Below are 17,505 nucleotides of genomic sequence, written 5' to 3' on the forward strand. Positions count from 1 at the left end.
CAGCTGAATCAGAGAATCTTGTTAGCGCGAATGGCTGGAAAATTCCAGCCTTTATCAACCAGTACCTTCCACTGGAACATCAATGTTAGAATGAGGGGAGGATTGGAGAGTGCAGAATGTAGTGTTACAATCATAGCTAGAGTGTAGAGAAAGATCAACTTGATGCAAGGTAAGTCCATTCAAAAGTCTGACAGCAGCAGGGAAGAAACTGTTCTTGAATCAGTTGGTACATGACCTCAGACTTTTGTATCTTTTTCCCGAAGGAAAAAGGTGGAAGAGAGAATGTCCGGGATGCGTGGGGTCCTTAATTATGCTGGCTGCTTTGCCGAGGCAGCGGGAAGTGTAGACAGAGTCAATGGAGAGGAGACTGCATGAAGGATCTTTGAAGTGAAACCCAAGCCTAGGGTGAATAGTTTGTCCATTTTTAATGCAATGATTGATTAGGATCTGGAGTATATCCTGACATGATGGTGGAAACAGATTCAAGAGTGGTTTTCAGAAGATACTTGGAGAAATTAGAGGTATGGGGGAAAAGCTAGGAAGTGGGATTAAGTGAATTGCTCTTCATAACAGCTGATGCAAATCCAGTGGGCTGAACAGCCTCCTTCTGTTTCTACTATCTTATGATTACAATTAACCTAAGTAGCTTCTAGCTAGAAAAACAAAAATAATTTGTATATATACCTGATTGCCACTATACAGAGACCTCTGCTGGAAATTATGCATACATGGCCCTCTAAGAAAAGCAGCAGCTCACTTATGGGGGAAATTTTACACCTGCGTTCACCATGAACACAAAATTAAAGTTTATTTATTAGTGTCACAAGTATGCCAACATGCAATGAAGTTACTGTGAAAATCCCCGAATCGCCACACTCCAGCGCCTGTTTGGGTATACCAAGGGAGAATTTAGCATAGCCAATCCACCTAACCAGCATGTCTTTCGGACTGTGGGAGGAAACCCATGCAGACACGGGGAGAACTTGCAGACTCCTAACCGACAGTGACCCCAAGCCAGGAATTGAACCCGGGTCCCTGGTGCTGTGAGGCAGCAGTGCTAATCACTGTGCCACCCGAAATCTCACAAGAATCGGAAAATTAGATTCTCACTAGTAAGATTTTGCCTCACGATTTTACCCACGCCTCACCGGTGATACCACGAGGTTCCCACCATAATTAGGGGGAGTCCCCTTATGTGTGCAAGGAGTTCACCCCCTTTGCTTATGTGGGGGGGTATATCCTTAATGGTGGGGGAGTGGGGTCAGCTGTACTGCCAGGGAGCTGCACGCCGGTTTTCTCGCTAGAGCCACCATTTGGAGAGATAAAAACAAATCAGACAATTTTGCCCATGATGCCCCACAATTGAATCTGTTGTGGACATAAGGTATTGAGAATCCGATTTAAATTGCGTGGGGCTCAAGCAGACAGGATTAAAGTTAAAGTTAATTTATTAGTCATAAGTAAGGCTTACATTAGCACTGCAATGAAGTTACTGTGAAATTCCCCTAGTTGCCGCATTCCGGCGGCTGTTTGGGTTGATGCACCTAACCAGCACGTCTTTCAATGAAGGATTGGGTTGGGGGAATTTTACTCTGAACTAAAACCTGGGCCTCTTGACTCAGAGGAAGGAGCTCTACCACTGAGCCAAGACTGACACTGAATAGGTGCAAAAGAGTTGATGATCGGGTGAAACTGATCCACAGAAGGACTGCACTGAGAGCCAAATAAACTTATTTTATTCCACATTTTATATTTTCGTCTGGTAATGATTAAACTATTCCAGGAACAAAACAAACATGTCACTGTACTCTCAAATGTTCTTCTGCATAAAGAACTAATGCTCTCTTCCCACTAAAATTATAAGTTTGAGAATCACAAAAATCAGCTTTGAAATGCAACTTGATCAAAGTTTATAGTGACCTCTATGTAGATTTCAGGTAAAACACAAATTAATATAGTCTTAATCATAAATATAAAACATGGGCCAGATAAATGCAATATTTTTAACAATATATGAAGCATGTGACACCATCTGGTCATGTCCTATTGCAACTAACGGTGGCACAGTGGTTAGTACTGCTGCCTCAGGGACTCAGGTTCAATTCCCAGCTTGGGTCACTGTCTGTGCGGAGTGTGCATGTTCTCCCCATGTCTGTGTTGATTTCCTCCAGGTGCTCTGGTTTCCTCCCACAGTCTGAAAGAAGTGCTGGTTAGGTGCATTGGCCATGCTAGATCCTCCCTCAGTGTACCCAAACAGGCACTGGAGTGTGGCGACTAGGGGATTTTCACAGTAACTTCTTTGCTGTGTTAATGTAAGCATACTTGTGACACTAATAAACAAACTTAAACTATTACACCACCACAGTCCCATAATATATCTACTTATTTCACCAACAATATACCTTCCTATGATACACGTATGACAAAGTAGGAACTGAAAGTGGTTCACAAGTCAGCAAGTGGAGATTCCCATATCAGTGTTCCTGCAAATAGTCTAATGATGCCACGCTCACTTACATTATACGTAAATGATATCTATTTATTACATGAAAATATCTCCAAAAATTCACAGACCACATGTAAAACAATTCTGGGATTTTGCTAAAAAGATGTCAAATTATACATTTAAAACATATAATTTATACTGAAAATTGGGAATGGAACAAACAAGGTTTATGAAACTTAACACTTCTTTTATTGTTGTATTTTATGATCATTATTTGCAGTGTTTAGACTAATTACAAAGACCAGAATAGATAATACCTGTATGCAATCAATGTCATAAATAAGGTAAAATGCAGAAAGAAACCTGCATCTGGATCAGGAATTAATCATTTCTAGGTCCTTCCAAATACACCACAGGAACTGTTTCATTCCCTTTCCTGGCATAACCTGCTCGTTTGTTGAAGTTGATTGGTAAACCAAGTGTTGCACACACTTTCCCCTGCTTCTTGAACAATACGTTGATCTATATGTCACTCCTTTGTTCAACATAACAATTATTTCTATACAAACAAAATATCTGAGATTGGAATTTAAAGAAAGAATTGTCTTCTTCCACTTTGGTGTACACATTTAAGCCACCACTTGTCCACATGCATCACCGCAAAGAGTTTTGCTGTAAGAAATGGTCATCTGGCAGTTCAGCAGGTAGAGGAGTCTGATAAAATGGTTCAGGCATCCACAATAATGCTGCAAAATGTCACAGTATGAGATCCATTTTGGTGAAACAACTGTGCAAGAGTTGAGTCCTGAGTTGTGGTTGTATTTCACTTTAGCGTAGTTTGTCAAAGAATTAATTTTTGATTGATTATTTTTCTGTTTATTTCTGCCAATGCCACTGAAAATACAAAGGCCCTTTCATCCGAAAGACTGGCATATACATCACCTTCTTTTTCTTGTCTTTCTGTAAAATAAAAAAAAATACAGTAAATAATGATCAAGTCCAAAGGAATGCAGTTTTTTTCCAACAATCTAAATCTTACATTATCAACTTCATCTAACCCCACCCTTCCAAAAAAGAAATGGTGCAGAATCACATTATTAATAACCAGATTGCCAGAGCTCAAAGCACTTCCATCAACTATGTGGGGGAGGAAAGAAGGCCAATTGTGAATTCAATCAGTGTGGGAAACTTCCTAAATAATTGCTCTCTTTCTTTTCCATCTGTAACTGAAAAAAAAGTTCTCTGGTTTCATTAAAAGGAAATAAAAAAAAGCAAAAAAACCTGGGCTAGTATGTGGTTAGGATTATACATTCCCCTGGCACTGCTCAAGGAAAAACAATACTTTTATGCAGCATTACACAACTCCAGGGTTTGCACATTCATTAATAGCGGTGGAATTCTGGGCTTCAATTTTTGTTTGAGTATGATGTTTCCTTTATACTCCAGCTACAAAATTGTACCCAAGAATCAGTATTAAAGAATGACTAATGTTTGGCAACATCAGGCCTAGATGTTTTCCATTCTAATCGCATCTTTATAAATGTTACTGCACAGCTGAAAACAGCTGAACCTTTTTAGAAATTCATGTGAAAACCAATCATTTTTAGACAGAAAACATGCAATGCCATGTCATGAACATACACCAAAAATAAAACCACCAATTCTATTTTAGGATTTATTAACCTTTTTAACTGTTTGACTTATGACTTTAGCGTGAAATTTTTGCCCGGTAAGCCAAAAGATGGCGGCTCACTGTTATATTATGCAAAAATACCCACTGGGTGTCAGAACAAAATCGGGAGCAAATGTATTTAGAAAGTTTATATCCCAGATGTGAAAATATACACATATGCAGCTCCCTTTTGGGGGGTGGGGATGATACTGTATTCATGCTAATTTATTTAGCATACAATGAAATTAATGACAAAAAAAGTTGATATTGACAATAGGGTCCTGGAGATATTGATGATATTTGACTATTCTTCAGCACTGCCCAAAGAATCCCAAAGATCCATTACTTTTACATAGCTCCTCAACAACATTCCTATGGATTTTCCGTCAGTTACTGCTTGGCCCAGTGGTTACGTATTCAAATTGTTTTATAATAATGAGAAGTGTATATCTTTTACTGCAAGTCTGTTTTGCAATTTTAAAAAAAGATACAGACATACACCTGTAATTCTCCACACAACGGATCAGTGAGCGTCACCAAGCAGAGACCAAGTGTTTCTCCACAGAGATAGAGAGAAGAAAGGTGAATGGCTGCAGAGTCATCATGGGCCCTTTCACAAAAGGAAAAGTGTTGTCACAAAGTTTGGATTTTTACAAACCACTTATTAGTGGAAAAAGGAAGCCAAATGTAATTAGTACACATTAATTTCTATAAACACAGTTTGGAAGAATGGAAAACCAAATGAAGGACATTAAGCGTTTTCAAAATTTCCAAATCACTTGGTCTTCATTTTTGTTGGAAGTGAAAAACATTTAAAAAAACTGAAATGCATCACAGTCATTTTCACAAGAAACTTGAAGAGGTTAGTTATTAATAACAATGGCTTCCATACAAAGCAGTTGAACTGCCAGCACATTTTCAGCAGTTTTCACTGATGCAAGTGCAACTCAATATTTATTTTGGCAAAACACACGGGGCAGTCTTGGGATTAGTAGAAAATTCTGATAAACAAAAACTGGCTTTTGCCAGTCTTTCAGATTAGATAACTTTTACATCCAGTTCTCACCACTGCACATTTCTTAATTATGAAGAGAGTAACACTGAACCCCCTCAATTACCAAATACAGAAACTTGACAGAACAATAACCCAGATTTAATTCCCAGTTGGCCAGTCATTACAAGGGAAACAAAAAACATGTTATAATTGGCCTCAAAGTTCTTGCGATAGGTACAAAGGAAATATCAGCCAAGGCTCTCACTCATTATTACTATCCAATAACTCCTGGTGGAAATTGCACTTCTGTGGGCATCTGGAGACAGATCAGCTCGCCTCTGATATCTCCCATCTTATCTATTCAAATTACCTGCTGGCACTTAATTTCCAGGCCCATTCATGAATGATAACGATCCCGGGTTGCAACTGCTTCATGTATACATAACCCCAACACAAGTCAACAACTTCAGAAAAGAACAGCTAAACAAGGAAAAGGTTAAACAACACTACTCACAAAAGGGGGGAAAAAATCTCCCTCCCCACCCACCCTCTAACACTGCTCCCTGAGCTGCTGGCACACAATTCCTACAGTAACACACAAGGTCTTCACACAACTGATTCTTTACGAGACTGACAGAACCTGGTTAGATTTTCTTGAAAGCCCCTCCCCTCCCCCTAACCAAGACCAATTGTAGCATGTCCACCATGTATCCACCAGTAGAGAATTGAACTGTCTGCAAACTTCAACATCCCCCATCACACCCAGAATCACAAGTATTTTCACCTTTCTCATCATCGTGTTTTTTGCTAGGGGTGGTCTTGGGTCGCCCTCGTCGCCGCCGACTCTGCTCAGATTGACTGTCTGATCTGGGACGTTTCCTGTTTTCCAAATCTTTGGTAAGTGGAGAATTTGCTTTCTCTCGCCGTGCCCTTTCTGTTCTCCTTCTCTTAGCTGCTGCTTTGTTGTCTATCACAAAATAAAGGTTTGTTAAATCCTATCAGACCCGTTGTATAGCAAATAGTCTAACCTTTACATTCCATTAAAATGAAGCATGTAAGGTGACATTCAGTCACATAATAGCTTCAAGTCCCTTCCAAAACCAAAGCTGCCCTGTTACAATCAGTCTTGAATTCAGATGCCATCTCTGCCTATAGCATGTAAACACAACCGTGGTGGCAGCAATAATTATTTGAAGCTAGCTGCTAATACAGCAAATTCCCTTTAGGATTTCAGAATTTGGTTTCAAATTTCAAATGCTAGATTAGAATCTCACTTACCATAATCTTGTTAAAACAGGACCATAAAAGGAAGTAAGGAAACAGAAGATGATATAATTATTTAAACCCTGCAGATTTTTGGCCCATTCCCAAAAAATCCAAATTTAAAATGATTGATTAATGCTGCCAATCCTGCCCTTTTGCATGACATATTTACTAGAGCAGTGTTACTACAGTAATTTAAAAATACATTTGATAATCTATATATCTTAAAATCTTACAGCCATGTATATCTCCTGCCATATTTCCATTATAGATGCCTTTACTTATATATGTAATGGATACTGCCTTTATAAATTTGTCACACTGTAAACATCACCTCTCCTTGATGGGAAGCACCAACACTGGCAGGAGGTTGTAATTACATGTCAAGCTACATAGCTCCATCATATGATGTGGACACAAATTTAAAATGCAAATTTAAAAATAATCCATGATGCAATAACATCTGCACACCCTGATCTAGTTATCTTGTCTTCTAACCTCACCTGAAGAACGCACGCAAGTCTTGTCTCGTGCCATGCCTTGAGAGCTCAACTCCTGCACCAAAATAATTTCAACTTCCCAGGAGTGCATCAATGCTCACATCATAATTCAGCAATGTTTACAAAGGTACGCAACTGAATGGTGGTGCATGATATATTAAAAAAGGACTAAACAGCCACCATTTGAAGTTTAGAATAACTACAACATACAAGGAACTGCATTGTAAAGATCCTAATAAGAAAGGATTCCAGTAAAAACACTACTGCCCAAGAGAGTTGTGCAGTGTCCTAGGTTTTTAAATACTAAACAAGTTGTATTTAGCAATCAACGTGAATTAGGTCATCCAAGTAAACAACTCCAAAAAGAATTGCATGTGTCATTGTTCATGGTTCTCAAAGGACCACCTGAAGGCAGCAACATTCTGTTCCAAAAAACAGTGAACAATACAAAGGGCAGGTTACTCCAGAATTATAGTGTTGTCTACATTGTGTTCAATTGACATAAATGCTAAATAGATAAATAAACACCATAAGTGTCTGCTTGTGCTTTTGCAAATAGAAACAATCAACCCAATAATAATCTACAGGTAGCCAATGGCAGTTAAGAGGTGTGTATGTCATATCTTATAGCACTTAATGAGACTAATCCTAATACCAAGTGATAATATTACATTGCTGCTCGCTAATAATAGGTAAACAGGCATACTTCTATCTTCAAGTAAAAATATTTGAGAAAGGATGGCAAATATATTGAAGAATGGGACTCGAAAGAAAAAGAAGCCGCCAAGACCATTTTGAGAATAAGGCTGTGAAAATGAGGGCCCAGAAACCACATTACCTCTCTTGTTTAAACCAAAGGCAGGACCAAACATCCATCCTTCCAGTTCACCATAAGTAATCAATCTTAAGGAGTTTGAAGCACTAGGACCTTCTGACACCGTTTTAATAAATAGTAATGACTTTTGTCAGTAGGTCATGTATGAAGCAATTGGACATGTAGGTATAATGTTCTGGACATCACCTAGAGAAGATCACTAATAACTCAGTAAACACTAGTGTCTTGTTCTGTCATATCATGTTACCATCCAAGTATTTACCAAAAGTCATCGGATGATTTTCATTATGGATGTCATCCCAATATATAGGGACACCATCAGAGGCTACCAAACCAAATCACATTAAATATACATCCTTCTGAACCCAGTAATGAAAGATAGAAAATCATCAACCCAAAAATCATCCTCTGTATCTTTCTGATCAAACAGACATCAGTTATGTAGCTTTTGGCAACCTCAGCCATCCTGCAGCTAAAATCCTCATTCGTGCCTATGTCACCTGATGACTTATTAATGCAAAGTACCTAGACTGGCCTCCCATCCTTCAAATACAAGATAAAAGAGTAGCAATGTAATGGTGAATGTACATTAAACCGTAGCAAGGCCATTCAAGCACGGTGATGACACAGGGGCACTTCCAAAGGAGGAGGAAGGATATAAGGAGTAAAAGCTGACGAATAACTGAATTTCTTCACCCTCTTTCACTTACTAACATTGAAATATGGTAATAAGGCAGAGGAGAAATAGAGGCAGAAAAGAGGTAAGAGTGGAGAAAGCACAGAAATACTATCATAGAAATCATAGAAACCCTACAGTGCAGAAGGAGGCCATTCGGCCCATCGAGTCTGCACCGACCACAATCCCACCCAGGCCCTACCCCCACATATTTACCCGCTAATCCCTCTAACCTACGCATCCCAGGACTCTAAGGGGCAATTTTTTTTTTAACCTGGCCAATCAACCTAACCCGCACATCTTTGGACTGTGGGAGGAAACCGGAGCACCCGGAGGAAACCCACGCAGACACGAGGAGAATGTGCAAACTCCACACAGACAGTGACCCGAGCCGGGAATCGAACCCGGGACCCTGGAGCTGTGAAGCAGCAGTGCTAACCACTGTGCTACCGTGCCGCCCCAAGTCTTTACTAGGATAAAGACTATGAGAAAATACAAATATGAATTAAGATTTGAAAAATTAAAGCTACTTTTGTTAGAAGAGGCAGTTAAATAAATGTATTTAGAGGCATGAAGGGATAGGACAGAGTACCTAAGAAAAGTTGTTTCCAGTAATTGAGAGGGATCTAGAATAAAGGCATGTGGATCTGAGGTGAGAGATTTAAGGGCAAGAACAGAGTTAATCTTTTTTCTTTTACAGGGGCTAGTGAAATGAGAGAACGCACTGCTAGCCTTAATAACTGAAGTCGAGACACACTCGATGAGTAAGATATACAGGTAGCTGAGGGAAAGGAGAATTAAAGGAATATGGGAATGAGTGGAGACACAAGATTAGGATTACTGCCCGCATGGAAGATAAGAAACAGGGGCTGGTTGGGTCAAAAGGCTTATTTTATTCTATCCTTTTTTTCAGTCCTTAAATTAAACCAATGGTTTTTTTTTTAATTTATTGCACTGATTAACGGACAATAATGCTGTATTGGTCTTCCACTACCATCTTCAACCATTTACTTTTACACCTGGTGCTGTACTGTATGCAGCAGAATGATGTACCATCTATAAGATGCACTCAAGGAATGCACCAAGTATCCCTAGACAGCACCTTCCAAATCCATGACCTCTACCACCCATCAAGGGCAACAGATACATGGGCATACCACCACCTGAAAGTTTCACTCCAAGTCACTCACCATCCTAACTTGGAAATATATTGCCACTTCTTTCAATATCACTGAGTCAAAATCCTGGATTCCCTCCCTAACAGCACTGGTAGTGTACTTACACAATGTGGAGATGCCGGCATTGAACTGGGGTAAGTAGTCTCACAACACCAGGTTAAAGTCCAACAGGTTTATTTGGTAGCACAAGCCACAAGCTTTCGGAGCACTGCCCCTTCATCAGGTGATGGGGCAGTGCTTGATGAAGGAGCAGCTTGTGGCTTGTGCTACCAAATAAACCTGTTGGACTTTAACCTGGTGTTGTGAGACTTCTTACTGAGTGTACTTACACCTCTGGGACTGCAGCAGTTCAAGGCGGCAGATCACTCAAGGGCAACTAGGGGTGGGTAATGAATGGTGGCCTAGCCAGTGAAGCCCACATCCCATAAATGGATAAGAACATTACAAAGTAGAGGTGAAAATGGGTCTCCACGAGCACCAGGACAAGGCACATTGGAACAATTACATTCTGGTGTGTAGCTGATCAGTTTTGCGTACCACCTGCCTTACTTTCCATTCATGACTAGAGATAAGGAGAATTAACATGACTGAATTGATAAGGAAAAGAAAATGCAAGCACAACTGGATGAAAGAGTGAGAGACAGACTGCATCAATGAATGCAAGATGCTGCACTTTGTTTTGGAGACGTAAAACATTATTTTTTTAAATGGACAAAAATACTATTCACTTTTATGGTGGAGCACATCTGGCCTGGAGCTGAAAATGACCAGTTCTTCACAGTTTGCAAAGCTACATGATTGGGCAACAAAAGCTTGATTTAAAATGAGCATTTCTGACTGTAAAAGCCATTTGAAGCACTTCCACCTTAGCAGAAGAACAATACATACCACGCCATATGACATTATTTTAATACAGGGCATCACCAAATTTACAACACTGTAGGAGATCCATTATCATTTTTTCAGAACCAGTGTGCATACAGCATACTGCTAACATACTTTATAATAACAGATACAAAATCTTGGAGAGCTCAGTGCTGAACACATTGACTTGCAACTGAAACCTTCGCAACACTTCACAACTTAATATTCCCTGGTAATAATAACTTGCATCTTTAACATAAAACATAAACAATCACCCAGAACAGAATCAGACACTAAACCAAAGGAGATATTAAGAGGTCAGTCTAAAAATCTGGTCAACAGGTAAATTTAAGGGAGATCTTAAAAAACAAGAGAAAGATGAAGAGGGGAAATTTTCAGGAAATATTCCGGAATGTAGTATCTCGCTGCCTAAAGATATGGATTCCAATACTGGGACAATAGAATGGAATGCACAAGAGGTTAGAGTTGGAGGAATGAAAAATTCTCAAATGACTGTAGGGCTGAAGTCATTTTATAGAGATAGTGAGGGGTGATTTATTTAAAGAAATTTAAACATCAGGACAAGATTTTAAGTTCGCAAAGTTTGGCACCCAGAAGAAATTAGATCAGCGTACACTGGATTGATGAGCAAGGAAGACCTGGTACAAGATAGAAAATAGGAAGCAGAGTTTTGGATTTGCTGTAGTTTTGCTGGATGAAACATGGCAGTCCATTAGCAGATTGGAATAGCTGAGTTTGGAGATGAAAAAGCATGAATGTTGGCTTCAACAGCAGAGGCAGGATTGGGGTCTTTGTGACAGAGAAAGCTTAGTTCATGGTTAAAAACAAGGCAAGTTTGCAAACGATCTGAGGTAGTAGCCAATGTAAGAGGTAGAATATGTGGCAAGGATTCGGAAATTATGGTGAAAGCCAATGGCGATGGTTTTGATCCTTCTGATGTTTGGCTTGAGGAAACGGTGTCTGATCCAGGCCTGGATATTGAATAAGTAGTCTGAAAGCAGAGGCAGTGAAGCAGTTGAAAGAGGTCATGGAGACAGAGATAGGTATTGTCAGTGCATATGTACAAGCTCACTCATTGTGTTTGATGTTGCCAAGGAACAACTTGTTGATGGGGCACCAAAGGGTGAATGATCAAGATTATGCTTATTTAATAATCACACTTTTGTTACTTTAAATGTCCTTTAGTCGGAGAGCACATTCATTACATGCTATATTACTCACACAATTATGGTACAAATCATCAATTAGCCATAAGCAACAGTACGGGAAATCCAATAGTATGGTAACTGGTGATACAAGATCATATAATGACTGGGTTTTTCTGAACTGCACTTCAAACTCTCAGCTGGAAACTGACAAATATGGTCCAATTTCCTAATCAAACAATAACTAAAACTTAAATGTTCATTTAGTTCACAATTAGACTCGGGAACATTAAGGGAGGACAACTGCACCTTACCAGAAGGGCACATTGTGCTTTGATCAAACCTTTGCTAAAGGGGTTTCTGTCCCCTTGTCAGATGTCAATGTGTAATCGAAGGACGGAGGGATGATAAATTTGTGCAGCTCACTCATTCCTATGCTTCCCTAACCCCGCCTGGTTATTCAGCTCAGCAGACTGACAAGTTTAAAATCAGCATTTACCTAAATTAGGTGGCGGGGATTTCTCAGACTGTTTCGCATTCAGTAGTCTTCTACTTATAAAAATGAATCCACAGGGGCAGGACTTACAGGCAACGGGAATCTGAAAAATTAAAGAGTTGAAATTAGATGACGTTGTTCTGCAGTCCATGGCAGTAAACAGTTTAATCACAAGGATTGGACCACGTTCACGTATGTGGCCGTTTCGTTATTAATTTTCCTTTTCATGCAACCTGATTTGAAAAAAAAACCGCTCAACAATTCCTGTACTTTTTAATAGCTAACTCATTAAAAAGATTACGATATAACCGATTCATTTTTGTAAAAAAAAGGGCAATTTCCAACGATAGAAAGATTATATACTGGGCAAGGCAGTTTGCCAAGAATGCAGTCTTTTGCATTTTCCTTTTGATGACGGGCTGACATCTCTTAAGCAAATGTTTCTAAGAATTGGCGTCCTTCCTACATTAAAACAATTTCTACAGGGCGCCGACATAATCTAAAACTGCATTAACACCACCGAACTCATTAGGCTTAAATCGACAGGATTGTGAATACAAGACGGCGGCACAATTTGAACTCAAAAGCTGTCTCTCTCTCTCTCTGTATACATACATATGTGTATTTGGAAAGTCTAGGCTTAAACCTATGAATGTCTCCGTTGTGATTAAGCCTTTTGGCAACTCGTCAGCACTTTAGCCGTATTGATGTCTAAGAGAAACTGCCTGCACTGCATATGCCACATGATAGTAAAGATTAAATTCAATGTGGAAGAAAGTCTGAAAATACCTCATGTCTCCCCCCCCCGAATTCAAAGTTTATTTACGGCTCCGCGACTTAGACTATTTATCAACGTGGAAGTAATATGTAATTTTGCAAATCTGGTATTCGGCTGACGCCGAAACATTTTAATCACTTTCAGATGAAAGACGTTTGCTCATGGCTGAATCACTTCCAGCTCAAATGCCATCCTTTTATTGTCTTACATTTTCCAAATAGAATACGTGACCATGTAAAAACGAAAGGGGGGGGGGGGGAAGAGAAAAAGGAGCTAATATTATGCAATATTCCCCACGCCTAAAGCTTGCTAAAGATCCAATAGCAATCCAAGGTGTAGATTTTTTTTCCAAAAAAATTTAAAATTAAAACTAATTCGTGTCAGCAGCGAGGCCACAAGGCAAAAAAAAAATCGAAAATGTGAGGCCGGTGTTTCTGAAGGATGCTTCAAAAATAAAAGATACAACCTCAATAATTGCAAGCCTAGCACAAAGAAAGCCTGGAATCCTGAGCGATAAACGCGAACTGAATGAGAAACATATCCAAATGTTTCCCGGTCTGAGCTATCCCACCTGTTGGTCGCATTCCGGGCATGCTTTCGTTGCCATTTTTGTAACTTTCTTGGCCTTATTTGTAGCCATTTTCGGGCTCTGGCGGCGGGCTGGGATCCACCGGGGCTGTCCGCGATAAAAACTTCCACTGGAACTTCATTACAACTCCACAGTAACAATGTATCCGGCTGCCATGGCCCCGCCAGCCCAGCACCAGAAGCGGCGGCCCGCCCCACAGCGCGCGCCAGCACGCAGCGCCGCCCCCGGAGCGCCAGCGCGCGCACGCGCGCGCCGTCCCCGCCCCCGGAGCGCGGGAGCGTATCCCCCCCGCGCACGCACACTATACCCGGAAACCTCTTGCAGCACCTTCTGTTTCATTGAGGCCAATTGCGTTATCCCTCCAGTTTTCAGAATGAGGGGTTAATTCTAACTGTGTGTAACATGCTCAGATTAAAAACCCTGAAAAAGAGCCACACAGACTCGCAACGTTCACTGAGTATGATTTGATTTATTACTGTCACTGGGGTACAGTTTTATTCATTGGTGAGACCATGGGCGACACTGGCTGGCCAAGCATTTATTGCCCAATTGGCCAAGGGCAGTTGAGAGTCAACCACATTGCTGTGGCTCTGGAGTTATTTGTAGGCCAGACCAGATAAAGACAGCAGATTTCCTTCCCTAAAGGATGTGAGTGAACCAGATAGGTTTTTCCGACAATCGATAATGGTTTCATGGTCATCAGTAGGTTCTTACTTCCAGATATTTTTTATTGAATTCAAATTCCACCATCAGCTGTGCCGGGATTCGAACCCGGGTTCCCAGAACGTTAGCCGAGTTTCTGGATTAATCATCGAGTGACAATACCACTAGGCCATTGCCTTCCCTTAAAATATGATTTGAATATGAGTTGATTTATTATTGTCACGTGTATTGGAGTACAGTGAAAAGTATTGTTTCTTGCACGCTATACAGACAAAGCATGCCATTCATAGAGTAAGAAGTTTAACAACACCAGGTTAAAGTCCAACAGGTTTATTTGGTAGCAAAAGCCACACAAGCTTTCGAGGCTCTGAGCCCCTTCTTCAGGTGAGTGGCATTCATAGAGTACACAGGAGAGAAGGAAAGGAGAGGATACAGAATGTAGGGCAGGATTTTCCGGCGGCGCTCGCCCCAAAACCGGAAAATCCCACCTGAGGTCAATGGACTATTGCATGGTTCCCCCCCCCCCCCCTCCGCCCCCCACCCCCAGTCTGCTACGATTCCAGTGGCAGGCGGGACGGGAAAATTCCGACCATAGTCAGTCATAGTTGTATCTATGGTGTAGAGAAAGATCATAAGATGGGTCATAAGATGGGTCCATTCAAAAGTCTGATGGCAGCAGGGAAGAAGCTGTTCTTGAGTCGATTGCTACATGATCTCAGACTTTTGTATCTTCTTCTTGATGGAAGAAGGTGGAAGAGAGTACGTCCGGGGTGCGTGGGGTCCTTGATTACTCTGTTTCCCTCTCTGCTGATGCTGCAGAGATCTGCTGAGTTTTCCAAGTATTTTCTGTTTTTATTATGTATAATATGCTAATGTAAGATGCCATATATTATCATATTACACATATTAGATTTGACCCCTTTTTGCTACATCTTCCTTCAAGTATCTGATTCTACCTATTGTACTGCAGTATTCTGCTGTACAGGTATTGCATTCCTGCTCAGGTGCTGCCACCAGTGATTAAGAGAATCATAGAATCCATACAGTGCAGAAGGAGGGCATTCTGCCCATCAAGCCTGCACTGACCACAATCCCACCCAGGCCCTTTTCTCGTAACCCGACGTATTTACCCTAGCTAGTCCTCCTGACACTAAGGGGAAATTTAACGCAGCCAATCAACCTAACCCTCACATCTTTGTTCTCTGAGTTCAAAATCAACAGAGAAAACTGCATTTGCTGAAAATTCATGCAATTAAATCAGAAAATCAAACCAGGAAATAGCTAGAGTTTCTCTGCAGGTCAGGCAGCATCTGTGGGGCGAGTTTCAGGTGACCTTGCATCAAAACTATAAGAAACAGAAAATGTTGTCAACATTCAGGTGGCATTTGGAAGAAACAAGTTTAAGGATTCAGATTTTGATCCTTCATTGGACAGACAAGATATTATAGATGGATATAATTTGAAAAGGAACACCAAAAAATGGGAGGAGAAAACAAAAGCAGCCACACAAGAAAAAGATGCAAACTCCTGTGAACATTCGAATATGAAATAAAAGGAGGAAGTGCTGGAAACACTCAATAGGTCAGGCGGCATCGGTGAAGAGAGAAACTGAATTAATGTTTCGAGTCACAGTTTCAGCATTTTCTGTTTTTATTATGAATGTTTCAGGTCGATCACTTTGTTAGAGATGAAGAACAGCTATTAGACAAGTGCAAAGGCCGTTTAAAGTGGGCAAAGACGATAAGAACTGTGAAAGAGGGTGGAGGAGGACAGGAATGGCAAACGTAATAATCCCAAAAGGAGGTGATATTGATTCAAGCACAAAGACAAAAGATGGTTGCGCAAGGATAATTATAGCAGGATGGAGGAGTGAAGGGTGCAAAATTTACCGAAAGGAAAGCACTCACATGGCAGGAACTTGGCAGTAGAGAAATGGGTAGACACCTGGACCACCACTTCCACTTAGTACCCTAAGTAAACTGCTGTTTCACTTGAAAAGGGAATTTAGGGCCCTGAACAATAGGAAAGGAATAGGTGAAAGGGCAGGTAGTGTATCTTGCGCACTTGTATTGGAAGGTATTTGGCAACAACAGCATTAGGGTCACTGCTCAGGTATGCATTATGGTAAAACTCTGCAATATACAGAATGCTCAACATGCAGCTGTAACTTCAAAATGGTGATGATTAGTTTTAGCAAGACCTTCCTAGGCTTCAATGATCTAATGAGGACAAGAAAAATAAACATTTTATCCCAACATTAAAAATGTTGATATTTATGTAGCTATTCTTAGAAAAATGCACAATTTTAACCAGGTTACATTTGTATTCAAAAATTAACATTTATATTGACTGCAGTACAATTTGATGGTGAGAACTTTCAAGTAAGGTTTGAGAATCATACAATAAGAGTCATGACAGCTGATACTGGTAAGCAGCAAGGCAGTGGTTGCAATTTATTGCCAGTTATTCAGTGTATATACTTGGCATCCTTCAAATAGAGACAGTTACGTATATTTTGCATTTGTGTTGCTATAGTGCTTCTCAAGTTCATGCACGTACTGTATTTATAACAAAAGACTTCAGTTTTAACATGTAGAAAGCGGATCATTCATTTGGGTTACATAACAGGCTACCTGTAAAATTCTAGTGTTATCAATGCCTGATGTTGCTAAAATGGTAATGGCAGCAAGTGTCACTCATTACTACTTTTATATTTGATAATGCTGAAAGATCACTAGATGTCACAAAGACAAGGGACCCAATGGAATAGGTCCCATCCAATTTTCCATCTCAACTCATCCAAATAAATTGATGAAACATAAGACAAAAGTCATCACAGGAATATAGGAGCAGCAGGAGGCCATTAAGCCCATCGAGCCTGCTCCACCATTCAATACAATCAGGATTGATCATCCACTTCAATGTTTCTTTCCCCACATCGATTGATGTCATTGGCTTTTAGAAATTTGCCAGTTTCTGCTTTAAACATACTCAATGGCTGAGCTTCCACAGCTTTCAGGAGTAGTGAATTTCAAAGATTCACAGCCTGCTGAGGAAAGAAATTCTCCTCATCTCAGTCCTAAGTGACTTCCCCTTTATTTTAAAATGATCTTTCCTGGTTTGGGACTCCCAACTAGGAGAAACATCTTGGGCAGAATTCTCCCAATAAAATTCTAATTGTTGAATCTGTGGGAAAACTGGAATAATTCACGTTTTTTTCAGTGGGAATTCACACCAGAATCTCCCACACTCTGTGCAATGCAGCGGCCACCAGCGTGAATATCATTAGATTTCAGGGGGTGAGGCCTATTCCCGGGAGGTTGAAACCAGCGGGCCTCTGAGCTTGCGCAGTGGTCCTGAACTGCCGGACCGTCAGCCTTCCGAT

The 17,505-nt window shown here is 40.4% G+C and overlaps 1 protein-coding gene across 3 annotated transcripts; it reads right to left on the reverse strand.

Moving 5' to 3' along the window:
- Positions 1-1,715: 1,715 nt before the first annotated feature.
- Positions 1,716-13,683, reverse strand: c4h16orf87 (chromosome 4 C16orf87 homolog). Of its 3 annotated transcripts, XM_078210825.1 has the most exons (5): positions 13,440-13,659; positions 12,094-12,193; positions 5,897-6,079; positions 4,620-4,728; positions 1,716-3,406 (listed from the first exon to the last, which is right to left on the reverse strand). In XM_078210825.1, the coding sequence occupies exons 1-4, from the start codon at positions 13,506-13,508 to the stop codon at positions 4,652-4,654; spliced, it is 429 nt and encodes a 142-aa protein (XP_078066951.1). In that variant the 5' UTR covers positions 13,509-13,659; the 3' UTR covers positions 1,716-3,406; positions 4,620-4,651. The 3 variants fall into 3 exon arrangements, with proteins under 3 accessions (XP_078066951.1, XP_078066950.1, XP_078066952.1); XM_078210824.1 differs by lacking the exon at positions 4,620-4,728 and having other exon boundaries at positions 13,440-13,683; XM_078210826.1 differs by lacking the exons at positions 4,620-4,728; positions 5,897-6,079 and having other exon boundaries at positions 2,527-3,406; positions 13,440-13,649.
- Positions 13,684-17,505: the final 3,822 nt, after the last annotated feature.

The sequence above is a fragment of the Mustelus asterias genome, chromosome 4 (assembly GCF_964213995.1).
Source record: "Mustelus asterias chromosome 4, sMusAst1.hap1.1, whole genome shotgun sequence".
In the NCBI taxonomy this organism is placed as follows: Eukaryota; Metazoa; Chordata; class Chondrichthyes; order Carcharhiniformes; family Triakidae; genus Mustelus; species Mustelus asterias.

Bases quoted from the DNA above. Each gene is read 5' to 3' on its own strand.
- c4h16orf87 (XM_078210824.1), bottom strand. From the start codon at position 13,508: ATGGCTACAAATAAGGCCAAGAAAGTTACAAAAATGGCAACGAAAGCA. The intron at 12,194-13,439 runs GTGGGATAGCTC...TTAATTTTTCAG, and splicing joins GCCCGGAATGCGACCAACAG to ATTCCCGTTGCCTGTAAGTC. The intron at 3,407-5,896 runs GTGAAAATACTT...TTTATTTTACAG, and splicing joins AAAACACGATGATGAGAAAG to AAAGACAAGAAAAAGAAGGT.